At 35.8% G+C, this 23,633-nt stretch overlaps 1 protein-coding gene and 1 non-coding gene across 2 annotated transcripts; one reads left to right on the plus strand and one right to left on the minus strand.

Moving 5' to 3' along the window:
- Positions 1 to 5,824: 5,824 nt before the first annotated feature.
- On the minus strand, positions 5,825 to 5,931 carry LOC131645379 (small nucleolar RNA R71). The gene has a single exon (XR_009297004.1). It is a non-coding gene; the product is annotated as a small nucleolar RNA R71 (small nucleolar RNA).
- Positions 5,932 to 20,960: 15,029 nt separating this feature from the next.
- Positions 20,961 to 22,681, plus strand: LOC131614169 (leghemoglobin 29). The gene is made up of 4 exons (XM_058885793.1): positions 20,961 to 21,119; positions 21,234 to 21,348; positions 22,087 to 22,194; positions 22,374 to 22,681. The coding sequence occupies exons 1-4, from the start codon at positions 21,025 to 21,027 to the stop codon at positions 22,500 to 22,502; spliced, it is 447 nt and encodes a 148-aa protein (XP_058741776.1). The 5' UTR covers positions 20,961 to 21,024; the 3' UTR covers positions 22,503 to 22,681.
- The last annotated feature ends 952 nt before the right edge of the window (positions 22,682 to 23,633 follow it).

The following is a 23,633-nucleotide window of genomic DNA, read 5'->3' on the forward strand; positions in this document are numbered from 1 at the left end:
TTGAAGTATTTGCTTGATTAGAAAGAGTTGAATATGAGACAGAGAAGGTGGTTGGAGTTCTTGAAGGACTAGGATTTTGCTTTGAATTATCATCCGGGAAAAGCGAACGTTGTAGCCAATGCATTGAGTAGGAAATAATTGCATATGTCTATGTTGATGATTCAAGAATTGGAATTGTTGGAATAATTTCGAGATTTGAGTTTGGTATGTTGAAGCTTACTTGTGGTATTCTTGATGAGATTAGAGAAGGTCAGAAATCGGATTTGAAATTGGTTGACAAGATGAAATTGATTGATTGAGGATAAGGTGATAATTTTCGGATTGACGAGAACGGTGTCATGAGATGTCGTGATTGAATTTGTATTCCAGATGTTTCGGATTTGAAAAAGAATTTTTGGGATGAAGGGCATCAAAGTGGTTGAGTAATTATCCTGGTGCTACTAAGATGTATCAAGACTTGAGAAAGTTATTTTGTGGCGAGGTATGAAGAAGGATATTGCGGAATTTGTGTATTCGTGTTTGACTTGTCAGAAGTCAAAGATTGAACATCAGAAACCGTCTGGTTTGATGCAACCGTTGTCCATTCCTGAGTGGAAGTGGGATAGCATTTCTATGGATTTGTTTTGGGTTTTTCTAGGAAATCGATTAATTGTGAGGCAATTTAGGTCATTGTAGATGGATTGACGAATTTTGCTCACTCTATTCCGATAAGCAGGGATTATCCGATGGAGAGACTTGCAAAGTTGTATTTTGAAAAGATTGTGAGTTGGCATGGTATTCCATCGAGTGTTGTTTCTGATAGAGATACGAAGTTTACTTCTAGATTTTGGAAAGTTTTGTAGAGTACTTTGATTATTAAGTTGTGTTTGAGTTTTGTTTATCATCCGCAAGCTGATGGTCAAACGGAGAAGACGATTCAGTAACTTGAGGATCTTTTGAGAGCTTGTATTTTGAAGCTTTGTATGGTTGAAGGTGTGGAACGCCTTTGTGTTCGTGTGATTCTGGGGAGAGTAAGTGTAGTTTTGGAGATGAGATGGTTGTGTCGATGGTATTTTCGAGGACGAAAATATTCTAAGTGGGGGAGAGTTGTAACATCCCGATTTTTATTAATATTTTTATTAATTATATTAGTAATTATATTGTTTGGTGTTTTTAATAATAACTTATTTATTTAGTTATTATGTGATATAATAATTATTTAAGTATTTAATTATGTGAGTGTTTGTGTTGTTTGACTTAATTGAGTTATTAGAGAGATATAACTAAATGGGCCTAAGTGATAGAAACATAATGGATGGATTGGTGGGTTAAGCCCAATTGACATAAGTGAGATAGTAAGAGAAGGTTAGGGTTTTAGAGGTTACTATTTTCATTTGGGGGAAAAGATAGGAAGAAGAGAAAAGAGGGAAAAGATAGGGTTTTAGAGGTTACTAACCAGGCTCTGATACCATTTGTAACGCCCCAGACTGCTTTCGGGATGATCGACTGACCCCACAAACCAACACGAGTCTTTTCAGCATGCTTTGACCTCACTCGCACGCTTTCTGGGAAACTTCCCAGAAGGTCACCCATCCCAATACTACTCCAAGTCAAGCACGCTTAACTGTGGAGTTCTTATGGAATGAGCTACCGAAAAGAAGATGCATCTTGTTTGGTATAGGTAGTACCCATCAATCCTTATAAGCTTTCCTTCAACCATGTAGTCCCATACCTGCACGGCTTTAGGATCCCTCTCATTCCGATGTGGCGACCACTCCCTGCCATATTCAGCTTCGAGTGTTACATGCGGTGTAACCACCCCTCGCCTTCTTCGGCCTCAGGTGTTACATGGTGTGCACAGATAAAACTCATATTCATATTTCAAGATATACTTGAAATCGTGAATGATGGTTTTTGGGCATTAGAGGAAAATGCTACTACGACGCAAAGAATTGTTCATCGTAGAATGAGAAAGAAGGATGTGAAATTTCTCTTCTTGAACCATCAGTGTGTGGATTGAAACATCTTTGAAAAGATAATTGAGGACAAAATGGCTAAGGATGCATGAGATACACTTAAGAAGTTGTATAGAGATGATGAGAAATTGAAGAAGGTCAAACTACAATCTTTGAAGAAACAATATGAGAACACACACATGAATGGTAGTGAAATAATTTTTGAGTTCTTATCAATATTTGTGATGTTGACCAATCAAACGATTTCATGCGAAGAGAATATAACTAAAGTGCAAAAGGTTGAGAAGGTTCTAAGATCGTTAACGACCAAATCAATCACATAGTTGTGGCCATTGAAGAGTGTAAAGACCTATCTTAAAAAAATCTTGAAGAATTGAAAGAATCTCTTGAGGCAAATGAATTGAGGTGTAAACTAAGAAATTCATAAAAATTTGAAGAGCAGACATTGCAGGCTATGTTCTTCAAGAAAATGAAAGAAGATTCTTCAAAAATTAACAAAAGGGAAAGAAAAATGGAAGAAGAAGTGGCATGAGGGTGATGTTGGTAAGAATACAAGGAGTCATGGAGAGGGAAGCAAGAATGGTGCCTCTTATAACAAAAAGTTCAAGAAGAAACCAAATATGAAGGAATGGTAATGCTATTGTTGTTAAAAGTTTGAATAGTATGCTAGATACTGCTAGTTAAACAAAGACGCCAATGGTAATGACAAGGAAAAAGCACAATTCACACATGCAAGAAGTAGTGACTAGTGACTCCGAGGAGGTAATTTTGAAGTCTGACACACACGACTTGAGACAAAGCCAATGTGTGGTATGTTGATACTTACTGCAATAATCACATGATAGGTAACAAGAACTGATTTATCAAGCTTGATGAATCAATAATAAGATTCATTATATTTGCAAACAATAGCATGGTTTCCTTAGAAGGGATGGGAAATATTCTCCTAAAGAGAGAGGATGGAAAATAAGCAATCATAGGTGATGTTATGTATGTTCCTTCAATGACAAGATACATGATAAGTTTGGGTCAGCTTCTTGACAAAAACTATACTATGAGGTTAGAAAATAGGGATCTTAAGGTTTTTAATACAAGTGCCAAACTGATCTTGAAGGCACCTCTATCAAATAGCAGAACATTCAAGATTACCATTAATATGCTAGACCATCAATGTCTTGCATCAACCATTATTGAAGACCGAAATTGGATATGGCATACGACATATGGCCATCTCAATTTTAAAAGTCTCACTTTGATGCATATGAACAAGATGATGTATGGACTTCCCAAAATTAAGAGGCCAAAGAAGTTGTGTCAGGAATGTTGCATTTCCAAACAAGCAATAAGGAAATTCATACATGACTTTCCTGTGAAGAAAAAGTAGAAGTTAGAAATTATGCTCTCAGATGTGTGTGGATCATTTGAAGTAAAGTCACTAAAAAATTGAAGCATTCACCAACTTCAAAAGATTCAAACTGAACATTGATAACACGATTTTATATCGTATATTTAGCCTAAAATCCATAGATATTTATAGCATTTTCCATTTATTATGTCAGTTTATTATGATATTACGCGTGTATTTGCTTTGTTTCAGGTTTTACACTTCAATTACGACTATTTGCGAAAAGGAAAGAAAATCGAGCTTAAATGACCAATATTTATGCTTAAGAGACGAAAAGGGGTGCTGAAACGAAAGAGGGGTGCGATTAGGACCCAAAAGGCCCAAAAGAGCAATCCAGCCCACGAAGGAAGCAACCCAGGCCACACTAGTAAGCAGAGACGCACGTCTCTGCCACCTCAGCAAAGGGGAGACGCACGTCTCCACCTCCCTAAAGAATCTCCACTTGAGACGCACGTCTCAAGTCAGTCAAGGCCACTCCCTGAAGAATAGGAGACGCACGTCTCCAAGTCCCGGTCTGCAAAAAGTCCCGTTTTTCACGCAAAGCAACTGCAAAGCCTCACCTATAAATAGAGGCAGCCACTTCAGTCCAAAGTGTCCGATTTCCTGCCAACGAAGTGCTGCCGAAATTGTACCGCGAACTGCTTTTCATTATTCTGTTTCCATTTAACCTTCTATTTTCTCACAACGATTTCTACATTGGAAATTGTTGTGAACTTTTCATAGATCTAGCCTTACGTTAGATTTATCGCTTTATTTTCCTTGTTTTTATTTTCTGCCATTTAAATTCCGAAGAACGATCCAGCCAAGCTGTGGTGGAAGTTCGATACTTGAAGAATTATTTGCCATTTATTTAATTCAGGTTTTTATTTACCGCTTTTATTTATATTACTATTGCATGATATATCTATATTATATGCCATTTAATATGCTTATTATTATGAACAAAACCGATTTATGCATGTTTAACCGTATTAATATGTCTGGCTAAAATACTAAAGGTATCGGTATGTAAAGTAAGTTAACCGTAGGGATCCGAAATAAATTGGCTTAAATTAGGTTTTATTAATTATCACTTATTTTTGGTTTATATGTCTAGTTTAATTAGTAAGTCTTAAAACCAATAGAGCGAAAGTTTGAGGGATTAGGACGGTCAAAGGTTAAAACCAATAGAGCGAAAGTTTGAGGCCTTTAACTGGATAGTAGACATAGGACATTAGTTTTAAGGATGGCGAAAGCGTATTAAAACTAATTGGAACTTATTTATTTTCAAAAATTGTTTTTACACTCGAGCGGGATAGCGAAAGCGTACGTTAGGGGTATTAGCTTGCTCCGAGTCAACAGAGCGAAAGTTTGAGATTAGGATATTTAAATAGATAACAACCTCGTAAAATAGGCATTTTATTAATTACATTGTTTTCAAAAAGCTCTTCTAAAATCTAATGGGATGGCGAAAGCGTACATTAGGATTAGGATAGTAGTCTAAATCAACAGAGCGAAAGTTTGAGACGAGGATTTTTAATCAATTGGAATTAGTAAAGATTTTTAATTTAATTATGTAAAAGCCAATGAACCTTCGGATTACCTTTAGTTAAACGAAATACATACTGATACCTGTCTTTCATTATTATTCTTTATTTTCTCACAATCACTTTCCCTTAGGAACAATCGAAAATTTTAGTACTCCTAGCTTTACATAGTAACCTTAGATAACGGTAGATCGATTCATAGTCCCTGTGGATTCGATATCTTTTAAAACTACACGACACGACTGTGCACTTGCAGTTATCAGATTTATAGACACGTAAAGTCGCGATCAAGTTTTTGGCGCCGTTGCCGGGGACTATTTAAGTCGATATCGTAACTCACTGTTACACCGTAGAGACTAGGAAAATTCTTCCCTATCTTTTTGAACGATTGTATGCCAAATACTCGTTCACAAGGAGGAGACTTAATACAACGAATTAACGAGATCGAACGTTTCATTAACGTTAAACGTCGAGCTCGCAACCTTCCCGAAGTAGCAGAAATTCCGATTAATCAGGAATTGAATTTTACTGATCAAATCAATCAAATCACCCCGAAGTTAGAGATGGCTGCTATTCGTCCTCTTAGAGACTATGCCGCTCCTTCGCGCGCTGAACCGCATTCAAGTATCGCACCACCTGCGATTGAAGCGAACAATTTCGAACTGAAACCTTCACTGGTCCAAGCTGTTCAACAGAATCAATTCTCTGGAAGCCCTGTAGACGACCCCAATCTCCATTTATCCGTGTTCGTGCAATACGCCGACACTATCAAAGCCAACAATGTTAGTTCCGAAGCTATTCGATTACGCCTTTTCCCTTTCTCCTTGAGAGATAGAGCGAGAGCGTGGCTTCAATCCCTGCCTTCCAATTCCATAACTACGTGGGACGAATTGAAGAGAGTATTCTTAGCAAGATACTTTCCGCCTAGCAAAACTGCTATGCTTAGAGGTCAAATCAACGGATTTACCCAGAAAGATAACGAATCGCTTTTCGAAGCTTGGGAACGTTACAAGGACATGCTTAGGATATGCCCTCATCATGGACTCGAACCATGGCTGATCATCCATACCTTTTATGGTGGTCTCTTATATAACACTAAAATGACTATAGATGCCGCTGCTGGCGGAGCATTAATGGACAAACCCCATGATGAAGCATACAAACTCATAGAGAACATGGCACAAAACCATTACCAATGGGGAGGAGAACGCGCCGCCCTAGAGAAAGCCCAAACCAAAGGAGGAATGTACGAAATTAGTGGTATAGACCGCGTTAACGCTAAAGTAGACGCTTTAACTCAAAAGATTGAGAATTTGACCATCACCCCTTCAGCCACCGCTGCCGCCGTAGCACCTAACTGCGAGATTTGTGGATTGACTGGGCATGTAGTTGCTGAATGTCAACTCTTGACTGGAGTCCCATCTGATCAAGTAAATTACGCTCAAGGAAACCCTTATTCTAACACGTACAACCCTGGATGGAAAAACCACCCGAACTTTTCTTATAAGAACAACAATGCGTTGTACGCGCCTGGACAAGCACCTGCTGTACCACCTGGCTACCAAAAAGCGCCTGTAGCTGCTCAAAACACCCCTAGGAAGTCAAACCTAGAAATCATGATGGAGAACTTCATAGCTTCCCAACAACAAACCAATAAAGACTTCCTGAATCAAAACATCCACAATAGCGAGCAACTAAAACAACTATCGAACAAAGTAGATGCTTTAGCTACGCATAACAAAATGTTAGAAACTCAAATCTCACAAGTAGCTCAACAACAAGCACCTACTGCTGCCCCTGCTGGCACGTTTCCTGCTCAACCACAACCTAATCCTAAAGGACATGCGAACGCGATAACACTACGAAGTGGAACTAATTACGATGGACCCATAGATCCTAGAACCCAAAACGTACCCATGTCACAACAAGAGCCAAAGGAAACCCAAAAGAAACCAACCGACGAACAAACTGCTAAGACTGATGAGAACAATAACGAAGTGGAACCCGAAAAGGAGAAACCTTATGTTCCACCACCACCTTATAAGCCACCAATTCCTTACCCTCAGAGATTAGTTAAATCAAAAACCGAAGCGCAATTTAAAAGATTTGTAGAACTTCTGAAGCAATTAAACATAACCATACCATTCACAGAAGCCATAACTGAGATGCCTTCGTACGCTAAGTTCTTAAAAGAAATCTTATCAAACAAAAAGAAGCTCGAGGATAACGAAACTATAACGCTTACCGCTGAATGTAGCGCTATCATCCAAAACAACATGCCTCCAAAACTGAAAGACCCTGGTAGTTTCTCTATACCCTGCGTAATTGGAAAAACCATCATAGAGAAAGCCTTGTGCGATTTAGGAGCTAGTGTTAGTTTGATGCCTCTTTCGACCTGTAAGAAACTCAATCTAGGTGAGCTTAAAGCAACAAAAATGTCTCTTCAACTAGCAGACCGTTCAGTTAAATATCCTGTAGGAATGTTAGAGAATATCCCTGTTCGTGTAGGTCAATTCTACATCCCAACTGACTTCATCATTATGGATATCCAAGAAGATTCTAACATCCCGATCATTTTAGGAAGACCATTTTTAGCGACCGCTGGTGCAATTATAGATGTAAAGCGAGGAAAGCTTACTTTCGAAGTAGGAGAAGAGAAAATAGAATTTATCCTTTCCCAATTCCTAAAAGCACCTTCTATAATTGACACATGCTGTTCTGCTGATATAATCGACGAATGTGTCAAGGAAATAAAATCCGAACCAAATAAGGAAACCGAAACCCTAAGAATTCCTATGCCGCCAATTTTTGAAGATGACAACTGGCGTGAGGAATATCAAGATAACCACCTGAGTGAATGCTTAGCTTTAACCCCTGATCCTATACCTGGACCTAAGAAACCTGCTATAGAGCTGAAGACACTTCCTACCGATCTTAGATACGAATTTCTAGACGAAGAACTAAACCGACCAGTTATAGTGAACGCCAACTTAGGACGAACCGAGACTGAAAAACTACTTAATGTTCTAAGAAAATACCCTACCGCTTTAGGATACAACATATCAGATCTAAAAGGTATAAGCCCTTCTCTGTGTATGCACCGCATTATGCTCGAAGACGATAGTAAAACCTCTAGGGAACATCAAAGGCGAATAAATCCTATTATGAGCGATGTGGTTAAAAAGGAAATCCAAAAACTGCTAGAAGCTGGAATAATATATCCTATATCCGATAGCAAATGGGTTAGCCCCGTTCACGTCGTACCAAAGAAAGGAGGAGTCACTGTAATCACTAATGCAAAAGGAGAATCTGTAGCACAACGTACCCAAACTGGATGGAGGATGTGCATTGACTATAGGAAGCTAAATAAAGCTACCCGAAAAGACCATTTCCCTTTACCTTTCATAGATCAAATGCTCGAACGCCTAGCTAAACACTCACATTTTTGTTATCTGGATGGATACTCCGGATTTTTCCAAATTCCTATCCACCCTGACGACCAAGAGAAGACCACATTCACCTGTCCTTATGGTACATTCGCTTATAGACGAATGCCTTTTGGACTCTGCAATGCACCCGCGACCTTCCAAAGATGCATGATGGCAATATTTGCCGACTTCCTAGATGGAATAATGGAGGTCTTTATGGACGACTTCTCTGTCTGTGGAGGAAGTTTTGAAACATGTTTAGAAAACCTTGAAATGGTGCTTAGACGATGCGTAAGCGTAAACCTAGTCCTCAATTGGGAAAAATGCCATTTCATGGTTCGACAAGGAATTGTACTTGGACACATCGTATCCGATAGAGGAATCGAAGTTGATAAAGCAAAAATCGAGATTATCGAAAACCTTCAACCTCCCAAAACCGTTAGAGAAATAAGAAGTTTTCTGGGACATGCTGGTTTTTACCGACGCTTCATTAAGGATTTCTCTAAAATAACCAAACCTTTAACTGAACTACTCATGAAAGACGCCGAATTTGTTTTCACCGATAAATGCACTGAAGCATTTCAAACGCTTAAACAAGCATTGATCTCTGCGCCAATTATGCAACCTCCCGACTGGAATGAACCTTTCGAAATAATGTGTGACGCAAGTGATTATGCTGTAGGAGCCGTTCTAGGACAAAGAAAGGATAAGAAACTACATGTCATATATTATGCGAGTAGAACCCTAGACGAAGCTCAGATGAATTATGCCACGACAGAAAAAGAATTATTAGCTGTCGTATTCGCATTAGACAAATTCCGTTCTTACCTGGTAGGAGCCAAAATAATCATATACACTGACCACGCCGCCATTAGGTACCTCCTAACCAAAAAGGACGCTAAACCAAGACTTTTGAGATGGATCTTGTTACTACAAGAATTCGACCTGGAAATTAAAGATAAGAAAGGCACTGAAAATGTCGTAGCAGATCACCTCTCTCGATTGGAAAATCTGAAACCCGAACAAGTACCAATTGACGATGATTTCCCTTATGAAAGACTCATCGCCCAATTAGAAGCAAATGAATTCGAACCATACCGTCCAAACTCTAAAACCGAGAAATTAGCTGAAATAGCTTTAGCCCGATCTAACACACCTTGGTATGCAGATTTCGTAAATTACCTAGCTGCTGGTGTGCTTCCTCCTGATCTAAGCTACCAACAGAAGAAGAAATTCTTCCATGACCTAAAACATTACTATTGGGACGACCCACTCCTTTTCAAAAGAGGCCCCGATGGAATCTTTAGACGTTGTGTACCCGAGGAAGAGATAAGAAGCATAATAACACATTGTCATTCTGCACCGTGTGGAGGACACCATAGCACATCTAGGACCTGCGCCAAAATTCTTCAATCTGGACTTTTCTGGCCTAACCTGTGGAAAGACGTCCATTTTGCAATACTAAGCTGTGATAGATGCCAACGAACTGGAAACATTTCAAGACGCGATGAAATGCCTCAAAAAGGCATTCTAGAAGTAGAAATATTTGACGTCTGGGGAATAGACTTCATGGGACCGTTTCCATCATCGTTTGGAAATCAATATATACTCGTAGCCGTCGATTACGTTTCAAAATGGATAGAAGCTATTGCTTCTCCTACGAACGATACACGAGTAGTTATTAAACTTTTCAAAAACGTCATATTTCCTAGGTTCGGTGTGCCAAGATTGGTAATTAGCGATGGTGGTTCCCATTTCATTTCAAGAATACTTGAGAAACTCCTTCGAAAATATGGAGTAAATCATCGAATAGCCACACCATACCATCCTCAAACAAGCGGTCAAGTAGAAGTATCTAACCGCGAAATAAAACAAATATTGGAGAAAACTGTTGCTATATCGAGGAAAGATTGGTCAACCAAGCTAAATGAAGCTTTATGGGCTTATAGAACAGCTTTCAAAACTCCAATAGGAACTACTCCATTCAAACTCGTTTATGGAAAATCATGCCACCTACCAGTAGAGTTAGAACATAAAGCCTATTGGGCTATTAAGAACTTAAACCTAAACTACACTGCCGCTGGTGAGAAACGACTTCTAGACATAAACGAATTAGAAGAACTTAGACAAGACGCTTACGAAAACGCCAAAATCTATAAAGAGCGAACGAAAAAATGGCACGACAAGCGTATATCTAGGAAAAATTTTAGCATAGGCGATAAAGTGCTCTTATTTAATTCTAGACTAAAATTATTTCCTGGTAAGTTACGATCTAGATGGTCTGGCCCTTTCGAAATAACTAACATATTTCCGAGTGGAGCGATAGAAATCAAAGGAGAAACCGTCAAACCTTTTGTCGTAAATGGGCAACGTCTTAAGTATTACCATCATCTCGAATACGACGAAAACATCGAAGTTTTTAAACTTGACGAACTGCCCGCTCTTTCGAAAAAATAGTTTTTCTGTTTTTAAATCGTCGAGCTTACGACATTAAACAAAGCGCTTGGTGGGAGACAACCCACATTTAATTATTTTTATTTTTATTTATTAAAACTTTAATTTTTCTATTTGTTAATTTTATTTTTTTTATTTTTAAAACTTTATTCTATTTTTAATTTAATTTTAATCATTTTTTATTTTCCATACATCTTATAATAATTATTATAATTATAACTACTATCTATGAATTGAGAAAATATTTCCGTTATAATTATATTTATTATTATAACTTGTTACCTAAGCTTAATTTTAACTTTTTATTCTATTTTAAATAAACACTAGCCTAATTCTAACTCAATCTTAATATTTTCAACTTCTAGGTTTTTCATTTAATTACTAACTACGATGCAAGAAGTTGACAATATGGAAGTTGTGTTCCGTGGTAGAGGACAAGAAGCAAGATTTAACAAGCTGGCTGAAAGACACATGGAATTGACTTGCTATCCTCACCAACCAACTATGGTGAAGCTTGGTATCGAAGAAAGCATCCTACACCTGCTTAACCAAATCGGTTGGACTGGTTCTCACTTGTTCCGCAAGTTTAGCACATATCGGAAGCTCACTCTGGAATTCCTGAGCTCCCTGACCTATCTTCCAAACTGTGGACAAGGACTGAAAAAAGGAGTTATTCTCTTTAGACTCTTTGGTATGGAGTTTAATTTCTGCATCCGAGATTTTGCTGAAATGTTAGAACTACCTCATGGACCCGATGCATACGCCCAAGTAGCTGAAGAAAATCTTCCATACTGGGAGTTGGAAAAATACTGGGGCAAGATCACTGGAAACGACAACCCTGAAGAGAATGAATTTCAATCTGAGAACATCCACAATCCTGCTTTCCGCTACTTTCACAAGATCCTTGCTCACTACATTTTTGGAAAGCCTGATAATGTCACTGAAGTTACTAGAGAAGAGCTGTTCATCATGTTCTGTACATCTCAGAATCGCCCGGTCAATGCCATCGCATTCATGCTAACAAACTTCGAGCGCATCACGCAAGACGAAGTTTCACCCATTAGGATCGGCGGATTTGTCACTATGATCGCTAATGCCATAGGAATGAGAGTGCCTTTGCTTAGATTGACACCTTTTGGTACCCATACCTCTATGGACATCAATTTCTGCTTTAATCGAGGTATCATCGGTAATCTTGGACCTGATCGTTTTGAATTGCTCATTGATAACAAAGTTTGGTATCAGTTCACCTTACCGAATCCTAGGACAAGTGTGCACAACCCTACCAACTGGCTTTACTATGGTCAGATTCCTGAGAGAGAGCCATCACCTGAAACTCCTCAAGCTTATGAACATTTTGATGAGGAAATGCCTGCATCTGAATCTGAACCTGAAACACCTCCTGGTTATTATGAACCTCTTCCTGTCGATGAACCCATTCCTGATTATGAACCTCTTCCTATTGATGAACCTATATCTGAGTATGAACCTGAAACTCGTTCTGAAGATTCCGTTGAAGATCACACTGTTGATATGACTGATGTCGAGGTCGAGCAACAACAACCCGCTACATCTACCGCATCGGTAAATCAAAGGATGCCCACTCTGAACACGCACGAACAAGCAATCAATGCCCTACAACAAGATGTACAACATGTGCGCAACGAGCTTCACACTTTGCAAATGCATTTCTTCGATTTCATCGACACCGTAAATGCTCAGTTCGACGAAGTTTTCAAACACATTCAGTCCAATCAGAACAACAATAGACGTGGCTAGATGTTACCATATTAGATTATTAGATTTTTATTTCTAGTTTTAGTAATTTCTATTCTTAGTTTAGATTTACATTTTTCTGCACTTTTCCATTCTGCTATTGTTAACACTCAGTACTGGTTTAATTTTAAATGCAATATTTTATTCACTACTGCTGTTGTGTTATAATACACTGCTATTAACTGCTATATATATTTTCCTGGCTATCACTTTTTGCTGTTAATAGTATTAAAATAAGACACTGTTCTGAACTGATGGACACTTTTTGCTGTTAATGGTATCAGTCAACACTGGCTGGTCATCTGCATGCGTGACCCACTTGTCTGCCACAGGAGACGCCCGTCTCCATCTGTGTGGGACCAGTTGGAACGAAACAGGGGACAGGAGACGCACGTCTCCATGCTCTGCCCCAGCAGACTGGCTGCCTGAGACGCACGTCTCCCAAGGCTAGCAGTCTGCATTTGACCACGCAGACACTCTTCTCTCCCTCTTGAATTTTGAATTTGAATTTCAAAATTCATTCTCCTCATTCTTCCCCTATTTATTCCATTTAAACCCCATTAACCTCATTCATCCTCCATCATTCACCTCTTAAACTCCATTCATTTCCCATTCTTCTATTCTATTCAAACTTCAAACACCACCATTAATCCATTTTAATTCTCCATTAACCACCCCATTTTCAAACCTCACTATAAAACCACACCACCACCACTCTTATTCTTCACAACCTTCATACCATTTCTCTTCTACCATTCTACTATCATATCTATTTTCCATTTCCATACTCACCATGCCTCCACGTTCATTAATCCGTAGCGAGCGTCCCGAGCGACCACCTCCCGACCTTTCAAACATTATCTTCCGAGATGATGCTCAACGAACAAAATATGTTGCTTTCTACGAACGTTCGGTTGTTCCCACAAAATTTGTGAACACCGAGTGTCTAGAAACTTTGGGTCTCATTGATGGTGTCACCCGTTTGCTCACTAAATCTAGCCTCCACCATCTTTGTACCGAACCCGTACCTACTTATGAGCCGCTCGTCTTAGAATTTTTGAGTTCCTTCAACTACGACACTCCCTCTACTCAACCATTCTCAACCGGTACCATCCAATTCCGGATGTTCAACCGTGAATATGCTCTTGATCAAGATGTCGTAGCTTCATATTTGCATTTTAATCATGCTCCAATTGCTCACCGCTCAATCTTTCAAGAACTCAATGGTCGATCCTGGGAGGATCTCGCTTTTGAATTTTGGTTCCATCTCACTGGAGAAAATCCTACCGGTTGGAGAGCTCTTCATGCTTCTCACATTCAAAACCCCGCTATACGTTATTTTCAACGTGTCTTGGGGCATATTATTTTTGCAAGATCCAACAACCACAAGGTAAACCAAAATGAATTATTTTTCCTTTACTGTGCGCTTAACAATATCCGTTTCAATGCCGCACCGTTTATGTTCCAACACATCCAAGGCTTAGTCAACGCCCCCGCTACAAATCCATTCTTGCTTGGAGGCATTATTACAACCTTGGCCTGTGCTTTAGGTCTTGGTGACGAGCTCCTATCACTCTCTCATCTCATGAAGCCTGCTCAGTCACTCGATCTCACTTACTGCCGCGATTCCCACTTGGTTTCACCCCGACATGATGGCCGATACACTTTGGTCGTCAATAAAGTTCCCATTCCTTATGTCATCCTTCCTTGTCCTGAAAGAATTAACATCCGTTATGTTCAACGTTGGAGGCTTATTGAAGAAAATCCTCAAGATGACCAACAAGAACATCCTAATGAACCAATGGATGCAAATGAAGAAGAACTCAACCAAGGGCAAGCTGATGTCAACCAACCTCCTCCAAACAACCCTCCGCCTATCACTCTTGAAGCCATGTATGCTGCTATTCAACGCCAAGATCAACTCGTTCAAGCTATGCAGACAAACCAAACTGAAACAATTAGGCTCATCCGAGAGATGCAACAGGAGCACCGTGACTATGCTATTAGGAACGAAAGTCAATACGCTGAAATTGCCACATATTTGCATGATCTTGACATTCGTGTTAATGACTCTCCTGATAGACGTCGCCGTGTTCGTACAAGAGGCGCGAGCAGTTCTCGAAACCGCAACAATGAGGAGTAGTTCTTATGCACTGAGGACATTGCATCATCTAAGTCTGGGGGAGTCGTATTATTTCTATTTCCTATTTCCTTTAGTTTTATTTTTCCCTTCAGTTATTTCCCTTCCTTGTAATGTTTTTCTAATTCAATAAAGAATATTTATGGAATTTAAGTCTTATATGTATAATTCCGTAGTTATTTCAATTTCTTCCATTTTCTTGAGCCATAACAAAAATTTTTTGCTCCTAAACGATAAACGCAAACCCCACACGTTCAAGAAATACGAAGCTACTCAATCACTCAACGCACCGAAACTGAATTAGTCAATATCCTTATTGTCACAACACTCCAAAACCCCCGAGTATACATAACCGATTTGAATACCCGTTATACCAAAACCACCGACTTTAAGTTTTGAAATAACCCTTAGTAGTTTATTCTAGCAGTCGGCACCGTCTTAGATACAAACTACGCAGAGAGTCGATGAATATAAGTGTATGATCCTCATAATAATTATGTGTTCAACTATAAGAAGAAATGTGCCTACTAAGTAAGGTGATCCTCACAAGATCATTTAACCTAACGGTCGCAAATCTCATATACAAAGAATTTAAAAACTCACTGTCGATTGGTTCAGAAGTCATCTGGTAATGAACTTGGTAGGAAGGACTATTGTCCGATTCCCCACAATCTACAAGTGAATGCTAAGGAGTATACCACATATTGTGCCAGAACTCCATGAGAAGGATCATAGTCACTAACCGACTACTCTGCTATGTGCGTGTCAAGATAATGGGCTTAATGTGATTGCGCGCGAATGAAAAGGGTGAAACATGATGACAAGTCAAATAGGTCGAGCTATAATGGCATGATTCGGATTGGTATGCATGCTGGGAGTTGTTTGGTGTTGTTACTATAGGTTTATTGCTAAGATTCATTACTTCCGAATAAGAACACTATGTAGCTAAGTATGACTGAACGACGTGGTGGAAGTGTGTTTCATTTATCTTTATCTTCTTATTTTGCTTGAGGACAAGCAAAGGTTCAAGTCTGGGGGAATTTGATAACACGATTTTATATCGTATATTTAGCCTAAAATCCATAGATATTTATAGCATTTTCCATTTATTATGTCAGTTTATTATGATATTACGCGTGTATTTGCTTTGTTTCAGGTTTTACACTTCAATTACGACTATTTGCGAAAAGGAAAGAAAATCGAGCTTAAATGACCAATATTTATGCTTAAGAGACGAAAAGGGGTGCTGAAACGAAAGAGGGGTGCGATTAGGACCCAAAAGGCCCAAAAGAGCAATCCAGCCCACGAAGGAAGCAACCCAGGCCACACTAGTAAGCAGAGACGCACGTCTCTGCCACCTCAGCAAAGGGGAGACGCACGTCTCCACCTCCCTAAAGAATCTCCACTTGAGACGCACGTCTCAAGTCAGTCAAGGCCACTCCCTGAAGAATAGGAGACGCACGTCTCCAAGTCCCGGTCTGCAAAAAGTCCCGTTTTTCACGCAAAGCAACTGCAAAGCCTCACCTATAAATAGAGGCAGCCACTTCAGTCCAAAGTGTCCGATTTCCTGCCAACGAAGTGCTGCCGAAATTGTACCGCGAACTGCTTTTCATTATTCTGTTTCCATTTAACCTTCTATTTTCTCACAACGATTTCTACATTGGAAATTGTTGTGAACTTTTCATAGATCTAGCCTTACGTTAGATTTATCGCTTTATTTTCCTTGTTTTTATTTTCTGCCATTTAAATTCCGAAGAACGATCCAGCCAAGCTGTGGTGGAAGTTCGATACTTGAAGAATTATTTGCCATTTATTTAATTCAGGTTTTTATTTACCGCTTTTATTTATATTACTATTGCATGATATATCTATATTATATGCCATTTAATATGCTTATTATTATGAACAAAACCGATTTATGCATGTTTAACCGTATTAATATGTCTGGCTAAAATACTAAAGGTATCGGTATGTAAAGTAAGTTAACCGTAGGGATCCGAAATAAATTGGCTTAAATTAGGTTTTATTAATTATCACTTATTTTTGGTTTATATGTCTAGTTTAATTAGTAAGTCTTAAAACCAATAGAGCGAAAGTTTGAGGGATTAGGACGGTCAAAGGTTAAAACCAATAGAGCGAAAGTTTGAGGCCTTTAACTGGATAGTAGACATAGGACATTAGTTTTAAGGATGGCGAAAGCGTATTAAAACTAATTGGAACTTATTTATTTTCAAAAATTGTTTTTACACTCGAGTGGGATAGCGAAAGCGTACGTTAGGGGTATTAGCTTGCTCCGAGTCAACAGAGCGAAAGTTTGAGATTAGGATATTTAAATAGATAACAACCTCGTAAAATAGGCATTTTATTAATTACATTGTTTTCAAAAAGCTCTTCTAAAATCTAATGGGATGGCGAAAGCGTACATTAGGATTAGGATAGTAGTCTAAATCAACAGAGCGAAAGTTTGAGACGAGGATTTTTAATCAATTGGAATTAGTAAAGATTTTTAATTTAATTATGTAAAAGCCAATGAACCTTCGGATTACCTTTAGTTAAACGAAATACATACTGATACCTGTCTTTCATTATTATTCTTTATTTTCTCACAATCACTTTCCCTTAGGAACAATCGAAAATTTTAGTACTCCTAGCTTTACATAGTAACCTTAGATAACGGTAGATCGATTCATAGTCCCTGTGGATTCGATATCTTTTAAAACTACACGACACGACTGTGCACTTGCAGTTATCAGATTTATAGACACGTAAAGTCGCGATCAAACATGCCATCAATAAGCTTAGAACTTATGGTGGTGGTGATTACATCTCAAGTTAATTTGCTCAATTTTATGAAAAAGATGGAATCAAGCATGAAGTTGTAGCACCCTACACACCTCAATGTAATGGAATTATTGAGAGAAAGAATATGAGTATCTTAAACATGGAAAGAAGTACGCTTAAGGAAAAACAGACGCTAAACCATTTCTAGGGGAGGCTACATCAACTACAGTCACATTATTGAAATATGTCCAACAAAGAAATTGGGCAAAAAGGCATCCTATGAAGCTTGGTTAGGCTAGAAACCAAGTATTGGACACTTTAAAATTGCCTTATCATTGTATTATAGACATGTATCTAAGCATCTCAGAAAATAAACTAGATGATAGAGGTCAAGCCATGATCTTGGTTGGTTACCACTCCATAAGTGCCTACAAATCATTATCACCAAATTATAATAAGGTGTTAATAAGCATAGATGTATAATTTGATGAATGCATATGATGGAATTGGTTAAAGGGACCTAGAAATCCAATACAGGAAAGCAAAAGTCCAAGCCACGTCAATATCACTCCATAAGATAAACAATAAATTGAGGTTACAAAAACTTAAGAAATAGGAAGGTCAACAAAAGCAAGAACTCAATTAGTAATATTAATTGATTAGGAAAGATTCCCTAATCAACTCATAAGTGATAATGGTGATCTGATTGAAGAAGCCATGATGGTTGATTCAGAGCCAATTGATCATAATCAAGCCATGAATTATAAGAAGTGGCAAGGTGACATGAAGGACGAGCTCAGACTAATTGGGAAGAATAAAGCTTAGGAACTAGTTAAGCACCTAGGTAAGAAAGCTATAAATGTAATGTGGGTTTACAAATGGTGAAATTTCCAAGTACAAGGCGAGATTGGTGGCAAAAGGGTTTCTTCATAAGGCTAGAATTAAATTCAATGAAGTCTATGCACTGGTGGCCAGACTTGAAACAATAAGAATTTTGGTGTTCATTATAGAATATAGAGGTTGGAAAATGTTTCAAATGGATGTGAAGTCCTTCTTTCTCAATAGACCATTAGAAGAAGAGATTTATGTCAATCGACCACTAAGTTTTAAGGTAAAGGGCCAAGATAAAATGGTGTACAAGCTAAGAAAGGCACTGTGTGGATTGAAGCAAGCACCTAGATCATGGAAAAGAGGATTGATAGCTTCCTACTAAAGCTAGTTTTTAATAAGCGATCATCTGAGCATGAAGTATATTTGCAAGGATCAAATGATCAAGACTACATCATCCTAAGTCTCTACATGGATGATCTATTGGTGACAAGTTCTAACGAGGTTGAACTGGAAAAGTTAAAGTCCAACATGGATAATAACTTGGAATTTAGCATACTTCCTATGGAAATTATGAACACAAAGCATGAAGTTTTCTTGCATCAGAAGAAATATGTAGAAGATATTTTGAAGATGTTCAAAATGAGTAGTTGCAATCCTAAAATTACACCAATGGAAACTAACATCAAACTAAGGAAGGAATTAGAGGATGAAATTGCATATGGAATATTATACAAAGAGATAATAGACTCATTAAGGTATTTATGCAAATTCATGGAGCAACCAAAGTAATGCCATTTGCTTACAGTCAAGAGAATCCTGAGGTACATTAGAGGCAATGAAATTCATGAAATATTCATGCCTCATCAATAGAGAATCAATATGGAGGCCAAAGTCTATGATTATTCTAACTCAGCTTAGAGTGGAGATCAATATGATAGGAAAATTACAACAGGGTATTTATTCATGATTGAAGCAACTCAATTTTATGGAGCTCAAAGAAGCAAGGGTTTATGGCCTTATCATCATGTGAGGCAGAGTATGTCACAACCTCTTATGTTGCTAGTCAAGTGGATTGAAATGCTATTGGATGAGTCGAATGTAAGTGACATTTTGAAGATCAAGTTGCTAGTGGATAATAAATCTGCAATTGATGTAGAAAACCATCCAATGAGCCATGGTAAGAGCAAACACATAGAGATAATATACCATTTCTTAATAGACCAAATTGAAAAAGAAAGGTTGAAAATTGAATATTGCAAGACTAAGTAACAACTTGCAGATATTCTAACCAAAGCAATGTTTGAAGGACTCATAGGGATATTGGGAATGAGAAACTTAGGAAATCTGAATTAAGAAGGGGTTTTAATGGCAGTATCAACGTGGTGTATGTGTGGTTTGCAACATAAGCAAAATTACAACTTGTATGTTATACTTAGTTAGTTGATTATTATTTTTCCAACTATATAAGCATGTTTGTCTCTCTCTATGTAATTCATATTCCGCATTCAAATGATTCATTTTTCTCTCAAAACTGCATTTATCTTTCTTTGATTTTTCAATTTGTAAAATAACTGAAAGTCAAATTATTTAATATTGAATATGTTAAAATTAAAATTTTCATATAATACCTTTTATTAGTGCTTATTAATGCAAAATTAGCAATTTGTAACAAAATACTATGCAATGTTAATCAAATCAACTACAACTGAAAAATCAATACAAATATATAAAATAAATTTAACTGAAAGATAAACTACTACATTAGCATAACATTAAATATGACTCAGAAAAATAATTTAAAAGAGAACTAAGATGATAGTGGATCAACTTTCAAGTCAAAATTTTTTTTTTTTAAAAAAGATCGGTTTACTTAAAGATTTGTCATCAGTATTAAGGATGTGCATTAGCAATTCTCTCTAAATTTATTAAATATTTTGCATTCTACAAGTGGTTTTGGTTCATTAAGCTTAGAAAATCCCAATTGTTTAAAGTATATTATTTGGTAAAGTTTATTTTATGAAAGCTTAAAATTTGTTTTATAATTTTTTTTCCTTTGCAATCTAGATCTATTTTAACTTTAGTATAATCTATAATTGGTGTTTTCATTGATGACTTATAAAAACCAAAGATTATATTAAGTGAACCAACTTCAATCATCACTCGAAAAAATCTTATATTTGACATAAAAAAAATCCTAGCATAAAACCCTAAAATCTCAGTCATTTCTTAATTTGAGATGTCTTTAAAAGACGAGGTGAACACTGACATATGATTCCCTAATAATAGCACAAATACAACACATGTTTACTCACATATTTAGTATATTATGTGTAAATAAGGGCAACAATAATTTTATTCAAAAAAAGTATTTTAACAAAGTTATGCGATTCAATATTCACATGTTCTAATAGATTAATATTTACATTAATTAAATGAAAATTGAAACTTTTTTAAAAAATTAAAATTAGACAAAGTTTGTATTAATTTTTTAAAATTATTTTTTACTTTAATTAATTAAAATTTTGTGGTTATTATTTTAAAGGGTAATTGTCTCTTAGCAATGCCAATAGCCATCTCTAAATCAAATACCAATATATTTCTTAAATAAATCATTACAAGAAATTCTTCATTTTTCACTCACCAAACCTTCTATATAAACATTTGATGGGCGTAAAGTTATAGCATTGAAAATATTGAATTCTAATTAAACAAAAGAAAACAAAGAAATATGGAGTTTACTATGAGGCAAGAGGCTTTAGTTAATAGCTCATGGGAAGCATTCAATCAAAATCTTCCTCTCTTCAGCGTTTTGTTCTACACCTTGTAAGTTTTATAGTTTCAAATATATTTTTACACTTATATATATTTTTATTTTATGAGTTTTTTTTTTCAAAAGAAATCTTGTAAACATGAATAACTTTTATTTTATTAAAATAGTATGTTGGAGAAAGCACCTGCTGCCAAAAACATGTTTTCTGTTCTAAAAGACGACAATGAAGTACCTCTGGCCAACCCTAGTATCAATGCTCATACTGAAATGGTTTTTGGAATGGTGAGTCAGATCCTAATAATATATTTTATATTTTTATTTATCATGTTGATACTTTATATTTAAATTTTCTAATTAATTTATTGAACTCACCTTGTTTTTTTACAAACCAATATTTATATTCCTTTTTGCACTTTCATATTATAAAAGGAAACAAAAAATTTCACCAACCAAAAAAATTAATATACATTACATCATAATCATATATCATTAACTTGTGAAAATGAAACAATAATTCTTATTAATAAAAAAGTTTATTAACAATTTTAATTTTATTATTAATGTTGAATTCATGCTTTATTGTATATATATATATATAAATATATTTAAAAAACAACAAAGACAATACAATATATAAAAAAAAAGAGACAAAATATACGATGCATGTAGGATAGTGTGAAAAGTTAAGGGATGAAAGTTATTAAAATACAATATTAGCAATTTTACAACACTGAATGCTCATATTTTGATTCATCCCACTGAAATAGATAAATTTATATTATTTTATTGATAATGTAAATAATAAAATCAATATAGTATTTAAATTTTATTTTATTTTCTCTAATTAAAAATATTTTCAGAAAAAACATTTAATGATGAGTAGTAATAATTTTTATAAAATACAACTACCAATAGTACAAACAATAAATTCAAATATTAGTATTATTATTTATATTGATGCAATTTTTCTTTATCATACTACTCCTATGTCATAAGATTATAATAATTTTAAAATTTTAGGTGCGTGATGCAGCCACTCAACTCCAAACAACTGGACAAGTAGTATTGGGAGATGCTACAATGGGAGTTGTTCACACTCAAAAAAGAGTTCACGGCCTCCATTTTATGGTACATAATATTATAAACAATGCACTTTTAAAATTACATTTTTAAAACTCTTTATTCTGGAATAATACATAATAAATAAACATTTTCGACTTTAGTTATATACATATACTAAAAATTATAAATTTATAAAAAAATTAAAATATTACATTTTTGAAACTAAAGATATTGTTGTTTTGCAGGTTGTGAAAGAAGCATTGCTAAAAACAATAAAAGAAGCTGTTGGGGATAAATGGAGCGAGGAGTTAAGTAATGCTTGGGAAATTGCTTATGATGGATTGGCAGTTGCAATTATGAAGGAAATGAGTTGAACATTAGATCTATTACTTATATAAGTAAGATCGATAAATAAAATTTATTTTCCTAAAACTTTAATTAAGTTTTTTTAATAAATGTTGTTGAAACTAATTTGTTAAGAACCTTTGAGGTATACCCTCAATATGTTTGTATAATAAGTTATTTTAAATTTGCATTTGAATTATTATTTCAATACCAAGAGTTTATATTTGTACTTCAAGAGACGTAGTTTAAATCTTTTCAGAATAATTGTAATACAGTGAGAGTCACTAGTATGCCACTTTAATTATTATTTTTTTAAAACATTTTTTAAAATGTATTTTAAACTTTTGAAAAGAGTCGTTTATTTGAATTTTAAAATATGATTTAAGGATAAAAATAAATTCAAAATAAATTATGTGTTTAAGAAAAACTATGGATTATAAATTATAATTATTCCATCCATTTATTAACAATCAGGTGGAATGGTTTGAATCTAGTATATTGAAATAAATAATCAACACCCATATTATTTATAACATCTATATTATCGACCATTACAATGGGTAATAAAATTGTCTAAAATTTGAATCAAATTAATGACTTCCACTTTATGTAATTTATAAAAGAAATTATTTTAAATCTAAAAGACTACTAAGATGCAAACGCATTATTATAGAAAACTCATATCTCAACTATATTTTAAATCTAAAAGACTACTAAGTTGCATAGGTATTTTTTTTCTTCTTATGTATGTATCCCTCCGCCGAAGTCTATATCACCTTGTATATATTTTGGAAAAACATTATATGCATAATACTTTTTTTCAACTTTCCAGTCAAATGAATCTAATCATAGTGTTTGTTTCAAAAGTAAAACTTCCTAATTAATTGAATCGATTCAGATGACTTCTGAATCGAATCATTTGAATTTCATCACAAGATGTTTGAATTGATTTACTGGTGTAAGTTTGCATTAACTTTGTTCAATCTTCATCAGAATTAAATCAATATTCATCAAATTTGATTGACGCTCGACAAAACCCGTATTTTATTTTTTAAATGATTTGAATTAATAAAAATTAGATTTGAATCTTTTGCATTGTTTTTATACATATTTTTGAATCGAACCTTTGTTACTATAAATACAAACCTCGTTCACTTCAT

The sequence above is a fragment of the Vicia villosa genome, linkage group LG1, assembly GCF_029867415.1.
Source record: "Vicia villosa cultivar HV-30 ecotype Madison, WI linkage group LG1, Vvil1.0, whole genome shotgun sequence".
In the NCBI taxonomy this organism is placed as follows: domain Eukaryota; kingdom Viridiplantae; phylum Streptophyta; class Magnoliopsida; order Fabales; family Fabaceae; genus Vicia; species Vicia villosa.

Bases quoted from the DNA above. Each gene is read 5' to 3' on its own strand.
- LOC131614169 (XM_058885793.1), top strand. From the start codon at position 21,025: ATGGAGTTTACTATGAGGCAAGAGGCTTTAGTTAATAGCTCATGGGAA. The intron at 21,349-22,086 runs GTGAGTCAGATC...TTAAAATTTTAG, and splicing joins CTGAAATGGTTTTTGGAATG to GTGCGTGATGCAGCCACTCA. The intron at 22,195-22,373 runs GTACATAATATT...GTTGTTTTGCAG, and splicing joins TTCACGGCCTCCATTTTATG to GTTGTGAAAGAAGCATTGCT.